Source organism: Hevea brasiliensis, chromosome 9, assembly GCF_030052815.1.
Source record: "Hevea brasiliensis isolate MT/VB/25A 57/8 chromosome 9, ASM3005281v1, whole genome shotgun sequence".
In the NCBI taxonomy this organism is placed as follows: domain Eukaryota; kingdom Viridiplantae; phylum Streptophyta; class Magnoliopsida; order Malpighiales; family Euphorbiaceae; genus Hevea; species Hevea brasiliensis.
In genome coordinates, this window is record NC_079501.1 from 6,999,931 (window position 1) to 7,024,574 (window position 24,644).

At 36.6% G+C, this 24,644-nt stretch overlaps 1 protein-coding gene and 2 long non-coding RNA genes across 3 annotated transcripts; all 3 read left to right on the top strand.

Annotated features, from left to right (window-relative positions):
* The first annotated feature begins 11,617 nt into the window (after positions 1–11,617).
* Positions 11,618–13,576, top strand: LOC131183008 (uncharacterized). Its single transcript, XR_009151129.1, has 3 exons — positions 11,618–11,730; positions 12,464–12,520; positions 13,092–13,576. It is a non-coding gene; the product is annotated as an uncharacterized LOC131183008 (long non-coding RNA).
* Positions 13,577–18,694: 5,118 nt separating this feature from the next.
* On the top strand, positions 18,695–19,633 carry LOC131183351 (uncharacterized). Its single transcript, XR_009151471.1, has 2 exons — positions 18,695–18,764; positions 19,500–19,633. It is a non-coding gene; the product is annotated as an uncharacterized LOC131183351 (long non-coding RNA).
* A 1,100-nt stretch (positions 19,634–20,733) lies between these two features.
* Positions 20,734–23,609, top strand: LOC110654726 (NADH dehydrogenase [ubiquinone] iron-sulfur protein 5-B). The gene is made up of 2 exons (XM_021810816.2): positions 20,734–20,991; positions 23,321–23,609. Exons 1-2 carry the CDS (start codon positions 20,842–20,844, stop codon positions 23,423–23,425), a joined length of 255 nt encoding a protein of 84 aa, XP_021666508.1. The 5' UTR covers positions 20,734–20,841; the 3' UTR covers positions 23,426–23,609.
* The last annotated feature ends 1,035 nt before the right edge of the window (positions 23,610–24,644 follow it).

Consider the following 24,644-nt stretch of genomic DNA (forward strand, 5'->3'; position numbering starts at 1 on the left):
CATTCAACGGAGAGTTTTTTCCTCGCTTGACCTGTAAGCACAATATATAAATTGGAGAGCTCAGCTCACCCTCCACATAATCAAAATGTCATAACTCAAATAGGAGCTCAGCTCCCTCATCCAATCCCATCATGTATACAGTTAATAATTTTACAGGTCCAACATAACTTTTATAATACAGGCCCAAAATAAAAATAAATGTTTTTAACACATGCGGAGTCTAAAATTTAACTCAATTGTACAGAATACATTAAATACTATTAATAGACTTGCGAAGAAGAATAGCAAGTTAACCACAAAAAATAATCCTCCTATAGCCTGGAAAAATAGATGAACAGGAGTGAGCATTCAACCCAGAGAGTAAAATACCAATTTTAATCATAATTTCTATACAAATTTACATCGTCATAATTTTCATATCATAACAGCAAAAAAGCAATTTAGAGCACTCACACACCCAACACTGTCAAGCAATACATATATGGGAGCTGATCCCCTATGCAACCCTCTTAATCCAACCTCTGCCAACGAGTGTCTCTCAAGCCAGACTTTCGCTTAATAAATCAAATGCAGGGTCCCAGCGAGTGTCTCTCAAGCCGTGTCTACCCCGAAGAACCGGGTCCCAGCGAGTGTCTCTCAAGCCGTGTCTACTCGTCCTGTCCATATCCAATACCATACCACACGCATGCAACGCACACTCACTGCTCCAAATTACCACAAATAACATCCATGGCACTTCAACAATTATAAATGCAATATAAAATATACCTAGTATTTAACTACATAGATACATATTTATAAGTGATGCATGGGCATGCTTGAACATATAATAATATCGAAATTACAATTAAAATTAATATTTTACTTACAAACTTGAACCGATGTCACTGTGGCGGCTAGGAGGAGGAAGGCTGTCCCGGCTCACCTGACAATTTCATTGCAATTATTTAATATATTTGACTCAATACAAATTTAGAAAAGACCAAAGACACCATAAGTTGTGTTGAAAATCCGACAGAATCTCCCCTATACCTATGACCTACCCAACCTGCAAAATGGTTCAAATAACACTTCTAAACTCAACCCATATCTCATCATCATCATATAGCCCCTCTTGGGCCCTCCAAACTAAGCAATAATCACAATATCAGACAACTCAATTATAAGACTTTAAAACTAATATTTTTCAAAAACTATCCAAACTAACTTTAAAAATTCTATAAACCTGCCCCGCGGTCCTTAACAATATTATAAGGCTATTGTAATAGGAATCGTAATTTTCTTATCATTTACGAATATTTTATAAAATTTATTCTAACCCAGTACAAGGCAAAAATTGAGTAATGTAGAGTTCGAGTTTACCTATGCCAAATCTGACAACTGGAATGCGTCCAGAACGTCTGAAAATGGTAGGGTAGCCTATAATCTTGACCCGGTTCTGAAATTGTTCCAGCAGCTTATCTACTAGGCCCGAAATTGCAGATCCGGGCGACGATCCAATTTCTACGAAATTAAAGTACATACGCGAAGTCCACAATACTAGAGTTATATTAAAATATATATATATATATATATATATATATATATATATATATATATATAATTATTTGAAAATTAGAGATGTTACATTTTTCCCCCTTTATAGAAAATTCGTCCTCGAACTTTACACAAGGCAGAACAATGACACATAGTTGCATATCAAACTTATGAGTACTTACTGCGCATATCCCGCTCTAACTTCTAAGTGCATTCCTCTATAGATTAACTCCTCCACAGGACTAGCCATATGGATTTACCTTGACCAAAGTTGTCTCATCTGATAGTCTACTATGGCTACTAGTTGCTCCTCAAATATCAAATTCCCATTTAACTCTACTGTGTCTGGTCGCAGCACATGAGAAGGATCGGGAACATACTTTCAAAGTATGAAAATGTGGAATACTGGGTGGACATAATAATGGTTTGGTGGCAACTCTAACTGATAGGAAATTGCTCCCACTCTGTCCATGATCTTAAAAGGTCCTATATAACGGAGTGCCAATTTTCCTTTTCTTTGCAAATCTCATAACCCTTTTCATAGGAGAAACCTTCAAAAACATGGTCACCCATTGCAAATTTTACATCTTTCTGCCTTGGATCTGCATGGATGGTTAAAAATTTTTTATGTCTATCTGCCCCTGTCGTAGTATGCTAGCTACCATCCTCCTTCTGAGTCTAAACCATCACATCTGACTACTCGTTTACCCCTCTTTTTTTTTTGTCGTCTCTAGTACTCATTATAACTCCACTACTCTCGACTTGATATCTGATAACTTTAATCAACTTTGGCGCTTACCTCACTTTTATTATGCCCTAACGTGTCTCTTGATGACTTCAGTCCTCATTCCTTTGTTTCAATAATCTCTGTTTCCAAAAAACATGACTTATGTTCCTTACCCTGTAGTATCCTATGAAATGCTTTCCTGTAGCACCGATCATATACATCTCGTTCAAAACCTTTACTTGTCCTATGACCTCAATGGTCAATACCTATAAATCTTCTCACTCTCATGATGCTTCAAATTTTCAATCTCTTTTGTGTCATTACTAAGGTCCTTAGACCAGCTCTTGTCCATCTTATGTAACTAGTTATGTAGAGCTCCATCCAAGTGTCAAGCGTACCCTACACCACTTATCAATATTGGAAAGTGAACTAGGTCTATTCTCTTATAGGACAAATATATTTGTATTCCCTGACAACCCAGTTAATGCAACTTTATCGTTTCCCACTCCTTCTCTGGAATGGAAATATCTAGACTTCTTCCTAAAGCTTCTTAGTATGTGGCCTTCTTCTAACACATTGGCACTTAGATCGAGGCTCAACTACTCCTTTAATCTATTATCTCATAATAACTTGTTTCAAACATCTCTTAGTGTGTTCCTAGCATACCTATTCCTTCTTATCCTCATCATTATAACTAGCTCTACCGAGCTTTCTTCCTGTCTTTTGGATCTTATCCACTTTCTTTTCCTATTTCTGCTATCGTTGATATCTTTTCAACATGCTGTACTTATTCCTTAATCTTAGTCCTATCTCACCCTTACACCTTTTCCTTCAAGGATGTCCATCCCATCATAAACTTTAACTTTCTTTTTTTTTTTTATTTCTTAGTCTTATCTTGATTACTAGTTCCATTACTTTGAGAATTCTAACTTTACGATTAGTACATTCTTCACATTAGGTAACACTTGTAATTAACCATAGAAAATTCTTTTTGTATCCCCTTTGTCAACTTATCTATTAGAACATTATCATTCCCTACCAGCCTTAATAGGAAATTGCTCATCCTGGATGGATAGGAGCCCCATAAATTATAAGTTCCATCTGAACTAACACGTCTGTGGGAAATATGTGCCATGCCTTAATTCTGAACAAGATACTTCACGTGTTCATTCTCCTTAATAAAATTACATATACTGCCCATAACTTTCCAAACTTCAGCCTAAACTTTTCTCATTAGCAACAATTTCATTCGCTGTAACTCATTAGCAAATAGCACTTCCTCCAGCTTATAGTTCAAAAGGGTTGTAAGTCCTAGTAACTAGCTCAATTTAACTCCTGTCACATCTTTGATCTGTAACAACAAAAAAAAAATAAATAAATAAAAATAAATAAATTAATTAATTAAAAATTAAATTAAACATTAAATTTAAATTTTTTCCAGGAATGAATCTGGACAACATGTCTGTCCAGATTCATTCCCAGAAATTAAAAAAAAAAAAAAAGAACCAGCAGCCCCCCACCCCCCCCCCCCCTTTTAAACTATCCCTCCCATCACTCTCCCTCCCCCTCCCTTTTTCTTCCGGCCGGGGAGGCGTCCCCCCACCCTGGGCAACGCCGGCAAGATGCCAGCTGGCCGGAGCAGCGCCGGCAATGGCGCAAATGGAGGAGTTTTCCTCCTTAACACACGCACAGTGGGCAGCAACTTCCCAACGCGATTCTAGCTTCATCCGACGTCCGATCGAGGCAATTCAGGTGGCATTGGAAAGCTTGTTCCTAGAGCTTTCTTTTGATACCCATTTTGCAGCAAATGGAGGTCGGATGAGTGAGTTATGGATGAGAGAAGTTTCGGGTTTTTCAAGCTTTTAGGTCAGATCTAGGACGATCCGACCGTTGGATTGATGATCCAATACCACTTATAGACTGAGTGAAAGGAGAGGAACATGATGGTATGATTAGATTTGGCAAATGTCGCCGGTGACCGGCAGCTGGCCACCGTGCACGGTGGTTCGGGCGGTGGCTCCGGTGAGCTTTGGAGATGATTCAACTTCCAAAGGCTTCCTCATAAATTTTTAGAATTTTTGAGACACAGACAAGCTTCAGGTAAGATTATTTTTATTATTTCTCCATCTGTAGAGCATAAATGCAGTGTTTCTTAAACAGGAAAAATTGGAGAAAAATTCTAAGAAAAATATATGATGAAAGTAAAATTATTTGGAGATATTCTATGGTATCTGTTGAATTTTTTAGTGATTGTAGAATATTTTTGAAAAATATAGATGGATTTTAGTTAGATTTTTAGCATATGGGCATATAAGATTATTTGAAATTTATGATATTTAAATTTTATATGATTGGTTGAAGCTTGAGGATGGAGATTTAAATATGTGAATATTGAATTGGGTTGAATTAAGAATATGTTAGTTGTTAAAAACTTATGGAATTGAGTAATATTCTTGAATAAAATATTCGCGGTAGCTTAGAAAATTATAATTCCTTTTGCATTAGCTTAGTAATATTACTAAGGATCACGAGGCAAAGTTTTGGAATTTTTAGAGCTCGTTTGGGTAGTTTTTGCAAAAGGGTTAAATTATAAGGACTAAACTGTAATTTTTCATATTGTGATTGTTGACTGTTTGGATGGGCCCAAGAGGGGCCTTGTGATGTGAATGAGTTGTGATTGTGTGATTGGCGGATATAGAAGTGTATTTTGAAGCCTTTTTGCAGGTTGGGTAGGTCCCAGGTATAGGGGAAATTCTGCCGAATTTTCGGCATGAATTAGGCTATCTATTGCCTCTTTAGAGTTTTATTTTGACTTAGTACTAATAAATTTATAATTTAATTATTAGGTGATCGATGTCAACTATTCTTCTCCATCTAGCAGCCACAATAGTCCTCGGTGTACTGTGAGTAAAATATTAATTTTAATTGTAATTTCGATATTATTATTTGTTCAAGCATGCCCATGCATCACTTATAAATATGTATCTATGTAGTTAAACTCTAGGCACGTTTTATGTTGCATTCACAACCGTTAAAGTGCCATGGATATTGTTGTGGTAATTTGGAGCAGTGTGCGTGAGTTGGCGTGCGTGTGGTATGGTGTTGGCTATGGACAGGACGGGTAGACACGGCTTGAGATCTTCGCTGGGACCCGGTCCTTCGGGGTAGACACGGCTTGAGTTCTTCGCTGGGACCCCGATTTGGTTTATTAAGCGAAAGTCCGGCTTGAGTTCTTCGCTAGCACAGGTTGGATTAAGCGGGCTGTATAGGGGATCAGCTCCCATATATGTATTGTTTGACCTTATTGGGTGTGTGAGTGCTCCAGATTACCTTTTTGCTTTTTGATGTGATTTGTATGAAATTTATGTCGATGTTGCATTTCACTCCATAGGGTGCATTAGCTTTAGATAGCTATAGAGATTATGGTTAAAATTGATAATTTACTTTCTGAGTCGAAAGCTCACTCCTGTTCACCATATTTTTCCAAGCTACGGGAGAATACCTTTTTCAGAATAACCTGTTCCTTTCCTCTCAGGTTATGAAAATAAAAATTACTTAAATGTATTATTATTATTATTATCTAAATTTATAATTTAGAACCCTGCATGTACTAGTAGTAGCATTAAGCCTGTCAGAAACTGCATTAATTTAAGTTTTTATATTAACAAATGAAAAATTTTTATGAGTTTTAAATAGTTGTAAGTGATGTAACAGAGTTGAGCTGGGCTCCCCTAATTTTAGTTTCTGATAATTACTAGGCTAAGTTGGCCCGAAATAAAATTATAACAGTTTAATTTAATTTATTTTATATGCATATTAGGCCTAAATTGTAGGCCTGGTCATGGGTTGAGGAATAGTTAGGCTTACTACGGGCCTCTAGGGCTTTAGGTTGGCCTAGGTCCTAGTGGCGGTCCCGTCCATAGGTTGGGTCGTGACATGATCATTCTTTCATACTTAACATTAGGTACACCATTATCGTCATTTTCACCTCAAAAGATTGGATATGTACTAACGCCCATCAAATTTTCAATTAATTGGGTCACTTTGACACAACCTCTCTTCTTAACATAATTTCCTAGAATCGAAACACGAGCTAATTTGGAAAGAAGGAGAAATATTCTCCCACCATTTATGGTATACCATTGTTTGATAAACAAGATTTAGCTCATACCCTTTAGTCTCCCTTTTTTGTTTCATTATTTCTTTGTAATTATTGTGCTTTATTACAAGATATCAATTGTATTTACCATTTGTTATATTGTTGTCCTGCTTGACATATTATCTTAGAATTTACTATTTCCTTTTTACTCTCTACTTATCTTCCATACTTATAATTATTTGTCCAATGCTCCTTATACTTGTTATATTCTATAAGATAAAAGCACTCACAAATTCTTTCAAATATACTCCAATCTTACCAACAATTACTCTTCTAATCCATGTACTTCTCAATATCTTATAATTACACCTATACCTTTCTTGTCCTATTCTAACCTTTACTTGCGTTCTGCTACATATTATCATACTATTATTTATTTATTTATTATTAATCTTTATTTTTATTTTTATTTTTATTTTTTACATACTTATCTTATTGATCGTACAGAAAATATCTGTCTAACTCCAATTTTAGACTCTAGGTCTCACCATTATAAATTTTAACATCAAGCCTCTGTGACATTATCTCTCATCTTGCATTTTTAAATCCCTTATGTTGACTTTTATCCAGCTTACTCTTACTGATCTTGCTTCTTTATCTGACAATACAATTCAAGTTACCACAGCACGCTCAACAGCTACTACCTACTTTGGTTGCACACCTCACCTAATTTCCATTATACTGTCAACAACCAAAGGGTTCCTATGTCATTGCCCCATTATCCTATCTTGGGGGGTAGAAACAGATAAGGTCTAATCCAGATCCTGTAACTTTAAGCTCTAGGTTCAGGCTCCTAACATTATATCAATTATGACCTACTATAACTCATGTACTTCTGGGTTCCATAACTTGACAATGTTTTTTCTAATGCCATCGTTTTCTACGCTCTCTTTTCTTACTTTTTTTTTATCTCGTTTATCCTTCCTAGAACCACATTCACCTCCTTGGTATCTTGGCTCTATTCTTTCTAATCTTATCCTAATCTATTTTTTAAATTTATTCTTTAGCCAACTCTTTTTATCTTACCCAAATCCGAACTTTCACTCTTCTATTCTTTAGCTCTATTTTCTTTTTGAACCTGATTGTCATGTCAGAAACTTATAACTTTACACTATCCCTACCACGTCATCTATACCTCAGTGTTACTCATAATTGATCCTCTAACTACCCTAGCTAAACTTCTACTGGCATTCAGGCTATCTCTCCTTCTGCATTTGAACTGCACTCCATATATATATATATATATACACATATTCTATGATTTATCGATGCTAACTTTTGTCATTTTTCTTTTACTTTGATTGGGGTATACTTTAGTCTTAAGCATTAAGAAGCTAAGGATGAACTTAGGGAATAGCAGTCATACTTCTCCTGCGTGATCTCTGTTCTTATGCTTTTGGACTACATACTACCCCCTACTACCTTAGGGAGGGGATCTGTTGTAACTCTAATTTTTCATATCCATTTAATTAGCTGAAACTTAAAATACTAGGTATCCAAACCCATCATTCAATTTAAAGGCTTACATACATCTTGATCTTACATCTTATAATTCCTACATAGAACTTGTACCCTCTCCATAACACCTGAGCTAACAACTCTCTATCTCACGCTACAATCCCATCTGGGACACTACTCCATAAGTCATCATTATCAGTAATAACCTTCGATCCCTTCTAAAAATATAGGACTATACCCTAACTTACTGCAACAAAGGTACTACATTTACCACCTTACCAAAACCATGTCAAATTAATGACTCTCTTATCATATCATAGCTCTGTAAATCATCAATTCATAGTTCCGACCTTCCCTAGGTGGTAGGGTTGTACTTTACACCTTGCTGATACACACAAGGTATACTATTCTCACTAAGCTCTAAGCAAAACGTCTATCGTACTGCAAAAAACATCCAAAATTCCATACCAAATACTAGATGGTCTCACTCTATAGATGTCACTTTTACTTTGCAACTAATCTGCAACCACTGGTCTGATGGCAACTCTTGATGTAACTCAAGCTTATGCTAGGGTAACCGAGTTACTGACTCTAGTTACCACCCAACTGTGATCTTTCGATATTCTAGCTCTAGATCCCTAACCAGGAGTTCCCAACTCCTCTGTAGATATAGAACTCTGTTTTGGCATAATTGTACCAAAACAAAGGCCATCCGCAAACACCCTCATTATGGAGCACCATGGGGATGCATGCAGCTCTACACAACAATCTCATGTTGGTACTGTAATCTATAGCTTACAGAGCAGACATCGAGAACATTGTATAGTTACTACGATACGTCCTGACAGACTAGGTATCCTAATCTCTTATCTCTCTTGAATCTACTATTATCATAAACTTACTCTGACTAGGTCATCCATTGATGACTGCCAGTAATGGTATCCTCACCTTTATCTAGTGCAATTATACTATAAAAACGCACCATTATGTACTTGTTCCTAGCACTAGATAGGCACAACACTTGGACCCATACTGATAGAAATATAGTGTTTCTTGGAGAATGTATTTTCATGGCAGACCTCAATATGTCTGCTAACTCTATTTCACATTTCTATGTACTCCACGAAAATCAAGACACTAACTAAGGCACTATTATATTTCCAGAGATATAACGTAGAATATAGAAATAAAAAATTACAGAAAAAGACGAAACAAAATCATATACTCCGCATGTGACCTCCTAACAAGACTCCTTTTTACACTTCCAATTATATTATTTCCCATGAATCTAAAGCCTAAGCTCTGATACCAACTTTGTGACGACTCAACTTATGGGCTGGACCGGCACTAGGACCTGGGTCAGCCTAAAGCCCTCGAGGCCCGTAGTAAGCCTAACTATTCCTCAACCCAACTCTAAGGCCCATTTGGGCCCAATTTCAAGAATTCAACAGGACAGAGTCCGACCATAAAATAGACCATTAAACGGGGAGTTTTTTACTCGTCGAACCTGTAAACACAATATATAATAAATTGGGGAGCTCAGCTCACCCTCCACATAATCAAAATGTCATAACTCAAATAGGATCTCAGCTCCCTCATCCAATCCCATCATGTACATAGTTAATAATTTTACAGGTCCAACATAACTTTTATAATACAGGCCCAAAATAAATATAAGTGCTTCTAACACATGCGGAGTCTAAAATTTAACTCAATTATATAAAATACATTAAATACTATTAATGGACCTGCGAAGAAGAAGAGCAGGTCTTCGCAGGTTAGCCACAATAAATAATCCTCCTGTAGCTTGGAAAAATAGATGAACAGGAGTGAGCATTCAACTCAGAGAGTAAAATACCAATTTTAATTATAATCTCTATAACTATCTAAAGCTAATGCACCATGTGGAGTGAAATGCAACATCATCATAATTTTCATATCATAACAGCAAAAAAGCAATTTGGAGCACTTACACACTCAACACTGTCAAGCAATACATATATGGGAGCTGATCCCCTATACAACCCTTTTAATCCAACATTTGCCAGCGAGTGTCTCTCAAGCCGGACTTTCGCTTAATAAACCAAATGCGGGGTCCCAGCGAGTGTCTCTCAAGCCGTGTCTACCCCGAAGGACCGGGTCCCAGCGAGTGTCTCTCAAGCCGTGTCTACCCGTCCTGTCCATATCCAATACCATACCACACGCACGCCACGCACACACACGCCACACACACACACTACTCCAAATTACCACAAACAACATCCATGGCACTCCAACAATTATGAATGCAATATAAAATCTGTCTAGTGTTTAACTACATCGATACATATTTATAAGTGATGCATGGGCATGTTTGAACATATAATAATATCGAAATTATAATTAAAATTAATATTTTACTCACAAACTTGAACCGAGGTCACTGCGGCGACTGGGAGGAGGAAGGCTGTCCCGGCTCACCTGACAATTTTATTATAATTATTTAATATATTTGACTCAATAAAAGTTTAAAAAAGATCAAAGACACTCCAAGTTGTGCTGAAAATTCGACAAAGTCTTCCCTATACCTATGACATACCTAACCTGCAAAATGGTTCAAATATCACTTTTAAACTCAACCCATATCTCATCATCATTATATGGCCCCTCCTGGGCCCTCCAAACCAAACAATAATCACAACATCAGACAACTCAATTATAATACTTCAAAACTAAGATTTTTCAAAAACTATCCAAACTAATTTTAAAAATTCTATAAACCTGCCCTGCGGTCCTTAACAATATTATAAGGCTATTGCAATAGGAATCATAATTTTTTTATCATCCACAAATATTTTATAAATTTTATTCTAACCCAGTACAAGACAAAAATTGAGTAATGTAGAGTTCGAGTTTACCTATGTCAAATCTGACAACTGGAACGCGTCCAGAACATCTGAAAATGGTGGGGTAGCCTATAATCTTGACCCGATTCTGAAATCGTTTCAGCAGCTTATCTGCTCGACTCGAAATTACAGATCCGGGCGACGATTGAATTTCTACTAAATGAAAGTACATACGCGAAATTCACAATACCAGAGTTAGAATAAAAAATATATATATATAAAATAATTATTTGAAAATTAGGAATGTTACAATGTTAATCTGTAACAACTAGAAAAAAAAATGATTTGACTTTGGCGTGTGACAGTGGATTTCCACTGTCACTGCCAACTTTTTATAAAAAAAAAAAAAAGTTCAAAAATTGGGAGGAGGACTCCCCCCCCCCACCCCATTTTCTCTTCTCTCCTCTCCTCCCCTCTCTTCTTCTTCTTTCTTTCTCCGGTGACCGGCCAGCAACTTCCCAAGCGGCTCCCCACCCGGCCGGCGACCCTCCTGCGACGGCCAGACACCAGAAACGGCGGCAAGAGAGGGAGAAGAGAGAGAGAAAATGCGCGCACAGTAGGCAGCGGCTTTCCGGCGCGATTCCGGCTTCATCCGACGTCCGATCGAGGCGATTCAGGTGGCATTGGAAAGCTTGTTCCGAGACCTTTCTTTTGATACCAATTTTGCAGCAAATGGAGGTCTGATGAGTGAGATATGGAGGAGACAAGTTTCGGGTTTTTCAAACTTTTTCGTCAGATATAGGACAATCTGACCGTTGGATCGACGATCCGAGACCACATATAGACTGAGGAAGAGGGGAGGAACATGATGGTATGATCAGATCCGGCAAATGTCGCCGGCGACCGGCGGCCGGCCACCGTGCGCGGTGGTTCCGACGGTGACTCTGGTGGGCTTTGGAGATGATTCAACTTCCAGAGGCTTCCTCATAAATTTTTGGAATTTTTGAGACACAGATAAACTTCGGGTAAGACTATTTTCATTATTTCTCTATCTGTGGAGCATAAATACAGTGTTTCGTAAACAGGAAAAATTAGAGAAAAATTATAAGAAAAATATATGATGAAAGTAAAATTATTTGAAGATATTCTATGGTGTTTGTTGAATTTTTGAGTGATTATAGAATATTTTTGAAAAAACATAGATGGATTTTAGTTAGATTTTTAGCATATGGGCATATAAGATTATTTGAAATTAAGATATTTAAATTTTATATGATTGGTTGAAGCTTGAGGATGGGGGTTTAAATATGTGGATATTGAATGGGGTTGAATTAAGAATATGTTAGCTGTTGGAAACTTATGAAATTGAGTAATATTCTTGAATAAATATTCATGGGTGATTAGAAAATTACAATTCATTTTGCAATAGCCTTATAATATTATTAAGGACCGCGGGGCAAAATTTTAGAATTTTTAGAGCTTGTTTGAGTAGATATTTACAAAATGTCAATTATAGGGATTAAAATGTAATTTTTAAGGTTTTGAGTATTGCTTGGTTTGGAGAGCCCAGGAGGGGCCATATAATGATAATAAGATATGAGTTGAATTTAGAAGTGTTATTTGAGCCTTTTTGTAGGTTGGGTAGGTCCCAGGTATAGGGAAAACTCCGCCGGATTTTCGGCATAAATTAGGCTGTCTATTGCCTCTTTAGAGTTTTACCTTAACTTAGTACTAATAAATTTATAATTTAATTATTAGGTGATCGAGGTCAGCTATTTTTCTGCATCCAGCAGCCACAATAGTCATCGGTGTACTGTGAGTAAAATATTAATTTTAATTGTAATTTTGATATTATTATATGTTCAAGCATGCCCATGCATCACTTATATGCATATATCTATGTAGAACTTTAGGCACGTTTTATGTTGCATTCACAACTATTAAAGTGCCACGGATGTTGTTGTGGTAATTTGGAGCAGTGTGCGTGCGTTGGCGTGCGTGTGATGTGGTGTTGGCTATGGATAGGACGGGTAATCACGGCTTGAGATCTTCGCTGGGACCCGATCCTTCGGGGGTAGTCACGGCTTGAGTTATTCGCTGGGACCCCGATTTGGTTTATTAAGCGAAAGTCCGGCTTGAGTTCTTCGCTGGCACAGGTTGGATTTAAGAGGGCTGTATAGGGGATCAGCTCTCATATATTATGATTGATATTACTGGGTGTGTGAGTGCTCCAAATTACCTATTTGCTGTTATGATGTGAAAATATTATTGATGTTGCATTTCACTCTACAGGTTGCATTAGTTTTAGATAGTTATAGAGATTATGGTTAAAATTGATATTTTACTCTCTGAGTCGAATGCTCACTCCTGTTCAATATTTTTTCAGGCCACAGGAGGAGACATTTTTCAGAATAACCTGTCCCTTTCCTCTAAGGTTATGAAAATATTACTTAATTGTATTATTATTCTCCAAATTTGTAATTTAGGATTCCGCATGTACTAGTAGTAGTATTAATTCTGTCAGGGACTGCGTGAATTTAAGTTTTTGTATTAATAAATGAAAAATTTTTATGAGTTTTAAATAGTTTGTAAATGATGTAACAGGGTTGAGCTGGGCTCCCCTAATTTCAGTTTCTGGTAATTATTGGGTTAAGTTGGCTCGAAATGAAATTTCAACAGTTTGATTTAAATTATTTTATATGCTTATTGGGCCTAAATTGTGAGCCTGGTTATGGATTTGAGAACAGTAAGGCTTACTACGGGCCTCGGGGGCTTTATGCCGGCCCAGGTCCTAGTGCCGGTCCGGCCCATAGGATGGGTCGTGACAAAGTTGGTATCAGAGCTTAGGCTCTAGATTCATGGGAAATGCTATACTTGGGAGTGTAAAAGGAGTCTTGTTAGGATGTTACATGCAGAGTATAGGATTCTCTTTTGTCTTTTCTGTAATTCTTTGTTTCTAGATTCTGCGTTATACCTCGGGAAATATAAAAGTGCCTCAATTGGTGTCTTTATTTTCTTGGAGTACATAGAAATGTGAAATAGAGTTAGCAGACATGTTAGGGTCTGTCATGAGGATACGAACTCCAAGAAATGCTATGTTTCTGTCTGTATGGGTTTAAATGGTGTGCCCATTTCGTACAAGGCACGAGTACATAAAGGTGAGTCTTGAAAGTACAGTTGCCCTAGATAAGGATGAGGATACCACTGCTGGCAGTCATCAGTGGATGACCCAGTTAGCATAAGTTTGTGATAATAGAATATTCAAGAGAGATAAGAAATTGGGAGACCTAGTCGGTCAGGACATATCGTAGTAACTATACAATGTTCTCGATGTCTGCTCTGTAAGCTGCAGATTACAGTACCGACATGGGATTATTGTGTAGAGCTGCGTGCATCCCCGTGGTGCTCCATAATGAGGGTGTTTGCGGATGGCTTCTGTTTTGGTACAGTTATGCCAGAACAGAGTTCTATATCTGCAGAGGAGTTGGGAACTCCTGGTTAGGGATCTAGAGCTAGAATATCGAAAGGTCACAGTTGGGTGGTAACTAGAGTCAGTGACTCAGTTACCCTAGCATGAGCTAGAGTTACAGTAAGAGTTGCCATCAGACCAGAGGTTTCGGATTAGTTGCAAAGTAAAGGTGACACCTATAGAGTGAGATCATCTAGTCATCAGTATGGAATTTTGGATCATTTTTGTAGTACGACAGACGTTTTGCTTAGAGCTTAGTGAGAATAGTATATCTTGTGGGTATCAGTAAGGTGTAAAGTATAACCCTATTACCTAGGGAAGGTCAGAACTATGAATTGATGATTTACAGAGCTATGATATGATAAAAGAGTCATTAACTTGACATGGTTTTGGCAAGATGGTGAATGTAGTACCTTTGTTGCAGCAAGTTAGGGTATAGTCCTATATTTTCAGAAGGGATCGAAGGTTATTACTATAATGGTGATCAACAAAATAGTGCCCCAGATGGGACTGTAGAGTGTGGTAGAGAGTAGTTAGCTCGGGTATCCTGCAGAGGATACAAGTTCCATTATAGGAATCATATATAATCAAATCACGATGGATGTAAATCCTTTGAATTGGATGACGGGTTTGGGTGTCTGGAATCTTAAGTTTTTGCTAATTGAGTAAACATGGAAAAAATAATAATAATAATAATAATAATAACAAATAAATAAAATTACTGCAGAATCAGTTTTCGAGGTAGTAAGGGTATTATGTAAGCTAAAGGATAATAATAGAAATCATACAATAAAGGTATGACTGCAATTTCCTGAGTTCCTTTCTAACTTCATATTGTTCAAAACAATAGTATAATTTAATGATAATAGTGTTAAGAGAAATAAACTAGCGAAGATAAATTATAGAAGGCCAATGGATAGAGAAGTGTAGAATGAAGGTTTGGACAATTGATTGCAAATGCAATATAATCTAAATGCCAGTGAAAGTACTAGCTAGAGTGGTCAAAGGACCAAATATGAGTAGCACAGATATGTGATAACATGGTAGAGACTCTGAAAGATATAGTTAGTAGGTACAGCTGTCATGTTAGGAAGAATGGAACCAGGGATAGAATAGTCAAGTTCTATTTTGGGAAAGACAAAGGAAATAAATGAAAGGACAACTTGAAGGGCACGTAATAAAAGGAACAAAGTTAAGACATAGGGTAGGCTAAGTGTTATTATTGGCAAGGTGAATGACAAGGATGGAGAACCCGAAATGGGACCATATTAGTGAGAGTATTGATGGAGGTATAGAATCTAGTAATGTAATACTCAAAGCATGATGTAGTTAGGATAGTGTCAGGAGCTAAAATATAGAGCTTGGAGTTTCATGATTGGATCATACTTTATCTATTCCCTATTCCTAAAGTGAAGTGGATAGCAATGGGGCAATATTCTTTTAACTTGTTAACAGTATCAAGAAGATTAGGCGAGGAATACAATAATAATGAGCAAAAGCTAGAAGGTGTGCAGTGGTATTACGGACTATCTAATTAGGCAGAGACAAAAGAGTTAGTAAGTAGTAAGTTGAATAAAAGTCAATTTAAGGGATCAAATAGGTATGATGAGAGGAAAAGAATGATAGAGAATGACACATAAGCTTTGGGTTAGACCTTTGAGATAGTGAGAAGGTAGTTAGAGGTTCGTTATGAATGTTAGGCAAACATTTTTAGTGTGATCAACAGAATCTCTTTGCAGTGAAGCAATAACGACAGAACAACAGTAGGGGTAGAACGAAAAGTGATAAGTCTGGGTGGTTATAAATCACTAGAAAGTTTAAGGATCAAATTAATGACCATAGATAAGGGTGGAATTAGTGTTGGAAGAATCTATTAGCGAGAGAAATCTTTCAGGAATCAACAAAAGTTAAGGGCACAATATAAACGATGATAGATATGAATCATTGGTCGAGTATAAGTAAAGTTAATAAATTATAAAATATTATGTTAAGAAGGAAAATGGTACGGTAAAGGGTTCATGCAGATGATACCTTATAGGTAGAGCACAATTGTGCTAGGAGACAATGAAATTTGGAGAGAAAAACCAAGAAACATAGGTTAAACATTATTATATGGACAATCGAGCATAATTGAATATAAGAGTATTTTTCTTTCTTTTCAAGTTTAGCTTGTGCTTTTGGTTCTAGAAGGTTATATAAGGAACAGAGACTGAGTCAAGGAGACCTAGTTATTTGAGAGTTTGGTAGGCACCAATTCATACATAATTTCCTGATATGAGAATGACAGTAAGTACATACCTAGTGTTAAGTATGAAAGGACGATCAGAATAGTGACAGGAGTCAAATGGAGTTAGCTACCAAGGCTTGCAACCGTTTTAAACTATGAGCTAGAGGAAGTACTATTTATGGATGAGTTTTAATAGATGAAATTGTTTCTAATGGGAAAAGTTGAGGCTGAAGTTTGGAAAGCTATAGGCAATGTATGTGATTATATTAAGGAGAATGAACACATGAAGTATTTTGTTTAGAATTAAGGCATGGCACGCATTTCCCACAGCTGTGTTAGTTCAGACGGAACTTATAGTTTCAAGGGCTCCTATCCATCCAAGATGAGCAATTTCCTACTGGGGCTGGTGGGGAATGATAATGTTCTGATAGTTAAGTTGGAAAAGGGGATACAAGAAAAATTTTCTATGGTTAATTACGAGTGTTACATAAGGTGAAGAATGTGCTGGTAGGAGTAAATCGTAAGGTTATAATTCCCGAAGTAATAGAACTAGTAATCAAGATAAGACTAAGAAATAAAATGAAAGTTAAAGTTGATGATGAGATGGACATTCTTGAAGGAAAAGGTGTAAGGGTGAAATAGGATTAAGATTAAGGAATAAGTGCAGTAGGTTGAAAAGATATCAACAATAGCAAAAATAGGAAAAAGAAGTGGATAAGATCCAAAGAATAGGAAGAAAGCTCGATAAAGCTAGTTATAATGATGAGGATAAGGAGGAATAGGTATGCTAGGAACACACTAAGAGATGTTTAAAACAAGTTATTATGAGATAATAGATTAAAGGAGTAGTAGAGCCTCGATCTGAGTGCTAATGTGTCAGAAGTAGGCCACATACTAAGAAGCTATAGGAAGAAGTCTAGATATTTCCATTCCAGAGAAGGAGTGAGAATTGATAAAGTCGCATGGATTGAGTTGTCAGGGAATATAAACACTTTTGTTACCTAGAAGGAGAGACCCAGTTCACTTTCCAATATTGATAAATGATACACTTGGCCCTTGGAGGAGACTCTACCTGACTAGTTACATAAGATGGATAGAGGTTGGTCTAAGTAACTTAGTAATAACACAAAAGAGATTAAAAATTTGAAATATCATGGGAGTGAGAAGATTCATAGGTATTGACCACTGAGGTCATAAGAAGAGTGAAGATCTCGAACAAGATGCCTAGATTAGGTGCTACAGGAAAGCTACTCATAGGATACCATGGAACAAGGAACATAAGTTATGTTATTGGGGAAAACAGAGATTATTGAAACAAAGGGATGAGGACTGAAATCACCAAGAGACACGTTAGGGCGTAATAAAAGTGAGGTAAGCGCCAAGGTTAATTAAAGTTATCAGATATCAAGTCGAGAGTAATGGAATTATAATGAATACCTGAGATGTCAGAAGAATGGTCAATGAATAGCCAAGAGATAAGAGCATCTCTAGATAGAGATGATGACAAATAGGACACTATGGTAGAATCAGAGAGCGGTAGAATGTCATATATAATATACGAAGAGTTTGAAGAATAGATGTTTTACCAATCTCTGCATAGCTGAAGGAGTAATGATTGCACTTGTTCTAATAATCTTCTTTTCCTCATTTCTTTGTTTATTCGAAAATCTGAGGACGAATTTTTCTTAAGGGGGGAAGAATGTAACAACCAGAAAAAAAAAATGATTTGACTTTGGCGTGTGACAGTGGATTTCCACTGTCACTGCCAACTTTAAAAAAAAAAAAAAAAAAGTTCAAAAATCGGGAGTAGGACTCCCCCCCATTTTCTCTTCTCTCCTCTCCTCCCCTCTCTTCTTCTTCTTTCTTTCTCCGGTGACCGGCCGGCGACTTCCCAAGCGGCTCCCCACCCTGCTGGCGGCCCTCCGTGACCAGACACCGTAAACGGCAAGAGAGGGAGAGAAGAGAAAACGCGCGCATGATGGGCAGCTTTCCGGCCCGATTCCGGCTTCATCCGACGTCCGATCGAGGCAATTCAGGTGGCGTTGGAAAGCTTGTTCCGAGACCTTTCTTTTGATACCAATTTTGCAGCAAATGGAGGTCGGATGAGTGAGATATGGAGGAGAGAAGTTTCGGGTTTTTCAAGCTTTTTCGTCAGATCTAGGACGATCCGACCGTTGGATCGACGATCCGAGACCACATATGGACTGAGGAAGAGGGGAGGAACATGATGGTATGATCAAATCCGGCAAATGTCGCCGGCGACGAGTGGCCGGCCATCGTGCGCGGTGGGCTTTGGAGATGATTCAACTTCCAGAGACTTCCTCATAAATTTTTGGAATTTTTGAGACACAGATAAACTTCGGGTAAGAGTATTTTCATTATTTCTCTGTCTGTGGAGCATAAATACAGTGTTTCGTAAACAGGAAAAATTAGAAAAAAAATTCTAAGAAAAATATATGATGAAAGTAAAATTATTTGGAGATATTCTATGATGTTTGTTGAATTTTTGAGTGATTGTAGAATATTTTTGAAAAAATATAGATGGATTTTAGTTAGATTTTTAGCATATGGGCATATAAGATTATTTGAAATTAAGATATTTAAATTTTATATGATTGGTTGAAGCTTGAGGATGGGGGTTTAAATATGTAGATATTGAATGGGGTTGAATTAAGAATATGTTAGCTGTTGGAAACTTATGAAATTGAGTAATATTCTTGAATAAAATATTCATGGGTGATTAGAAAATTACAATTCATTTTGCAATAGCCTTATAATATTATTAAGGACCGCGGGACAAAATTTTAGAATTTTTAGAGCTTGTTTGAGTAGATTTTTACAAAATGTCAATTATAGGGACTAAAACGTAATTTTTAAGGTTTTGAGTATTGCTTAGTTTGGAGAGCCCAGGAGGGGCCATATAATGATAATGAGATATGAGTTGAATTTAGAAGTGTTATTTGAGCTTTTTTGCAGGTTGGGTAGGTCCCAGGTATAGGGGAAACTCTGCCGGATTTTCGGCATAAATTAGGCTGTCTATTGCCTCTTTAGAGTTTTACCTTAACTTAGTACTAATAAATTTATAATTTAATTATTAGGTGATCGAGGTCAGCTATTTTTCTGCATCCAGCAGCCACAATAGTCATCGGTGTACTGTGAGTAAAATATTAATTTTAATTGTAATTTCGATATTATTATATGTTCAAGCATGCCCATGCATCACTTATATGCATATATCTATGTAGTTAAACTTTAGGCACGTTTTATGTTGCATTCACAACTGTTAAAGTGCCATGGATGTTGTTGTGGTAATTTGGAGCAGTGTGCGTGCGTTGGCGTGCGTGTGATGTGGTGTTGGCTATGGATAGGACAAGTAGTCACGGCTTGAGATCTTCGCTGGGACCCAATCCTTCGGGGGTAGTCACAGCTTGAGTTCTTCGCTGGCACAGGTTGGATTTAAGAGGGCTGTATAGGGGATCAGCTCCCATATATTATGATTGATATTACTGGGTGTGTGAGTGCTCCAAATTACTTTTTTGCTGTTATGATGTGAAAATATTGTTGATGTTACATTTCACTCTACAGGTTGCATTAGTTTTAGATAGTTATAGAGATTATGGTTAAAATTGATAGTTTACTTTCTGAGTCGAACGCTCACTCCTGTTCAATATTTTTCCAGGCCACAGGAGGAGACATTTTTCAGAATAACCTGTCCCTTTCCTCTCAGGTTATGAAAATATTACTTAATTGTATTATTATTCTCCAAATTTGTAATTTAGGATTTCGCATGTACTAATAGTAGTATTAATCCTGTCAGGGATTGCGTGAATTTAAGTTTTTTTATTAATAAATGAAAAATTTTTATGAGTTTTAAATAGTTTGTAAATGATGTAACATGGTTGAGCTGGGCTCCCCTAATTTCAGTTTCTGATAATTATTGGGTTAAGTTGGCCCGAAATGAAATTTCAACAGTTTGATTTAAATTATTTTATATGCTTATTGAGCCTGAATTGTGAGCCTGGTTATGGATTTGAGAACAGTAAGGCTTACTACGGGTCTCGGGACTTTATGCCGGCCCAGGTCCTAGTGCCGGTCCGGCCGATAGAATGGGTAGTGACATAATCTATTTATATATATAAAATAAATAGATACTTTTAAAAGATTAACATAACATTATCTTTCATCTATCGTTACATTATAAAAATATAGTCATGAAGGTCCACTATGGAGATTTCGGGTGACAAAATCTGGACGGGTGAGGTAGTCCGAAACCACAAATATTACCCGTAACCGCAAGCCCATGGATAGCTCCACGTAGATGTTGGGCATTTTGGCCTAGCAGCAGGCAGCTACCAACGTGTATTTTCACCTCAGGAGGCCTCCAGCCAACAAAACTAAACCAAACGCATCGGTATCGTCGGCGAGGTTTGACAGCGAGAAATGGCTTCAGGTTGGGGGATCACCGGAAACAAGGGCAGATGCTACGATTTCTGGGTTGACTTCAGTGAATGCATGTCTCGTTGCAGAGAGCCCAAGGACTGCGCTCTCCTGCGCGAGGACTACCTTGAGTGCCTCCACCACTCTAAAGAGGTATCTCCTAACTTTCACTCAATGTTCAATTGGTTCACTCAGCATTTAAATCGAACTAATTTGAGACTATGTTTTGTTTTGTCAAATTTTCATTGATTGTGCGGTTTTGCTCATTTTTAGCCTCAGCTATGATCTTCTTTCTGTACGTACTTCTTTATTCCATATTCTGTTGACTACATTGCGATGATTTTCTTCTTAATTTAGATTATTATTGGATCTTGTTTAATTCTGATGATTTGATGAACCCTATGTCTGTGGAGTCAAAATCTTCAATTCGTTTGAGCATTCGTTCCCCCTTTTCCCAAATGAGCACGAGATGGTTAATTTTGCTAGTCACATTTTTGTTTTTTTTTTTTTTGGTCCATTGAGATTTTAGAGCGGGAATGCATATCCTTCATGAAGTCGTGAATGGAATGAGAAATGTGGCATAGGAATCATTGGTGAAATTGTGGAAGCATATGCTTGAGAAACTTGGGTGTGTACTTGTGTTGTTTACTAAACCTTCTCTACGAATCTATCATTTTGTTGGGGCAAAATTATTCTAGCTGTGTTTCACGTTAATGTGCTATTTGGTGGTAGCTCAAATTTGTGAAACACCTTATTGGTAATTTGACTACTTAACATATCATTTATAGGGGTGGAAATTGAAAAATAATAGTCATTCTTGTTACTTTAATCTTTACAGGCCCGCAACGCAGTCCCAGTGGCAGATTTTTTTTTTATTTTTTATTTTTTTATTTATAGGGTCAACATATAAAAAAAAAATAAAGTATTACTAAAAATGTCAAAAATATAACAGATGCTTTTTTTCCCCATAAATATTGCTCATTTTTGGAAGATTCTACCAAGGGCTTATAAGTGATATCCAGTTTTTATCTATAATTTGTCTGATGTTGGTGCATTTTGGCTTAAAATAAAGAGTTTGAGCAGCAGAGATAGAATAATCCTAATGATGCTTTTCTCACTTGAGAGTCTTGAACTTCCATAACTATGTTACAGCTTTATGTATCCTGGTCAACCTTTTCCTGTAATTTTATCTTGTTGATTAATGTTTCCAATTCCCCTAGCATCCGTGCCTTGCATATTTTGTTGGTTGATGCCTTTTTGCACATTCCTATGTAATGGAAGGGAGGGTTGGGTTGTGTTAGTAATATTCCACTTTGTTAGTTGCTTTACTTCAAAGTTGTTCCAACTACAACAGTAGTTTTATACATGTTACAAATAAACCCCAATCAACAGATTCCTTGATTTATCAAGAGTATGAATTTTAGTTGACAAGCAAATCCCAGCAAGTATATTCCTAGATTTATCATCCTTGAAGTGGGAATTTGGGCTGGACTATTATTGATGTCAATCCTAGGTATCCCTTGGAAGCAAATTAACCATAGGCTGTAGTAGATATCCAGTCTTGTTAAGGCTTATACCTCTGCTCTATTACTTTTCCTTTTATATTTTTGGAAACTTGTAACATACCTTGTTAGGGATTATTTCAGTTTTCTGTTTACCTTCTCTAGTCACATCATCAAAATTCAAGTTATTTTTACTATTGATGTTTATCCCAAATGCATAGTGTTGTTTTGTGTGTATGTGTGCGTTAAGATTTGAAATATAAACTTGGTTGGATTGTCCAGCAGGGCCATTAGACTTGGATTTTAATTTGATTCAATCAGGGTATCAGCATTAATAAGAGATTATAAATCTGTGGAGTTCATAGATAATTGCTTTGATATACTGCTAAGTAATAAAGAAACTTGCTTTGAAGTTGTAATTTACAAATGATTCAATGTCTCTAATAACAATCAGATCTTTTCTTGCCTATCATCTGCTATGCTGCTTATCCATCAATGTGATTTTTCACCACTTGCTGTTATTCATTTTTTTAAGTAATACTTTTCATGCAGCGTTACTTATTTCACTCTCTATATAGCACCTGCAAGATCAAACTTATTAGATGGTTTGTTGGGTAAACTGGATCAGAATATTTGATGCTGTAGAATTTTGTTCATTCATTTGGATCTAACAACTATTTCCTGAATACTGTGATTTTATATGTGCATTTCAATTCTATGCTAATTGGTTCTTCTAAATTGTGTAATGGAGGTTATCAGTATTTAGCATAAAAATGCATTATCTGTTTTACTCTCAGTGTCATTGCATTTTACTGTTATCATATTTTATGTACGAATGTACCCTTGAACCCTGGTCAATCTGGCATGTAAATTATCAGTATTGTATAAAATTGATCCATCCTTACGTGGATGTCACCTGGCCTTTGCTTTTCATCATGTGTATTTTTTCCCTTTATGGACAATGCCAATATTTATTGCAGTTTCAAAGAAGAAACCGTATTTACAAGGAGGAGCAGCGTAAAATACGAGCAGCTGCTCGGACGACCAAGGACGGTGGAGATGGCATTGATAGCCATCATGCATGACCAATAATTGATCATCTTTTGAAATTCTAGTACTAAAGAACATGTCAAGATGTATTTTTCATTCATCTGATGCTGATATTCAGACTGTGTTCAAGTGATTCTGCTTTTGTTTATTTGAGAATCGAAATGCAAATGTGGGTCTTTTTGATTTGTGCAATAACATGAAGTTATGTGTTTCATAAAATTGATTTGCCAGGTAAATGCATCTGTTATGTCAATTGTCAAGTAAATGGGGTTTCACAACGCACACAGACATACATAAAAACTGCAATTTTCTTTTATGGAATTCTAGATATCCTAATTTCATATTTTCCTTCTTAGCCTGGAAAAGTGAACCCTATATTACTTGTATATAGCTCCTCGGAGATTGAACAATGTTTTATTCTCATGAAAAAAAGTGGCAAGATTGGATGATTAAGGTTGCTGACTGAGAATTCCTAGCCCAGTGACCCACAATTTGGAAGTTCTCATAATTTTGTTATTAATGGTAGTAGTTTTGCATCATTAGTTCTTGCCCTCAAGGCTTCTGTTTTCGACTGCAAAGCAAATGCATGTTGTCATATTATGATGCTTGGAAAATCTAGGTTTTGGCATAGAGATTCTGACTTGTGTTTGTGCTCATATTTTTTTTACAGAAATCTTCTGTTTTTGTGTGAATTAATTTCCATTCCAAGCAGTTGTGCTTGCATAAAATAGCTCTAAATGCTGCTCGATTAACCAATTCCTAGGGGTACCATGTCCATCTGAAACACTTTTCAAATGCAATAAAAATGCATGTGGATCCAAAAAATAGTTGAAGTTTCTCTATTGTTGCTAAAACTTGATGCCCTGTCAAATTCTAATTGTGGATTCTCTGCTATTCTGTAAGAAACTGGTTTCCTAGTTTGAAACGTTATACAAATGCGTCATCTACATACTACTTACTACAGGTTGGTATATCACCGATTTGAGAATACGGATCCTGGGAATGAATGGGTGAGGATATGATTAGACGTGAAGCTAGTTTGGTTTGTAAGTATATAAATCTCATCCGATTCCTTATAAAATTTCATGAAAATTCAAGAACAAAAGAAGCATAACCTTCATATATCAAATGAAAATATTAGAAATTACTGACTTTTTTTTAAATGATACGGATTTAATTCAAAATTACCATATATGTATATAAATATTGTATTATATCATATTACAATTACCATTTGTCTTTTAAATATTACTC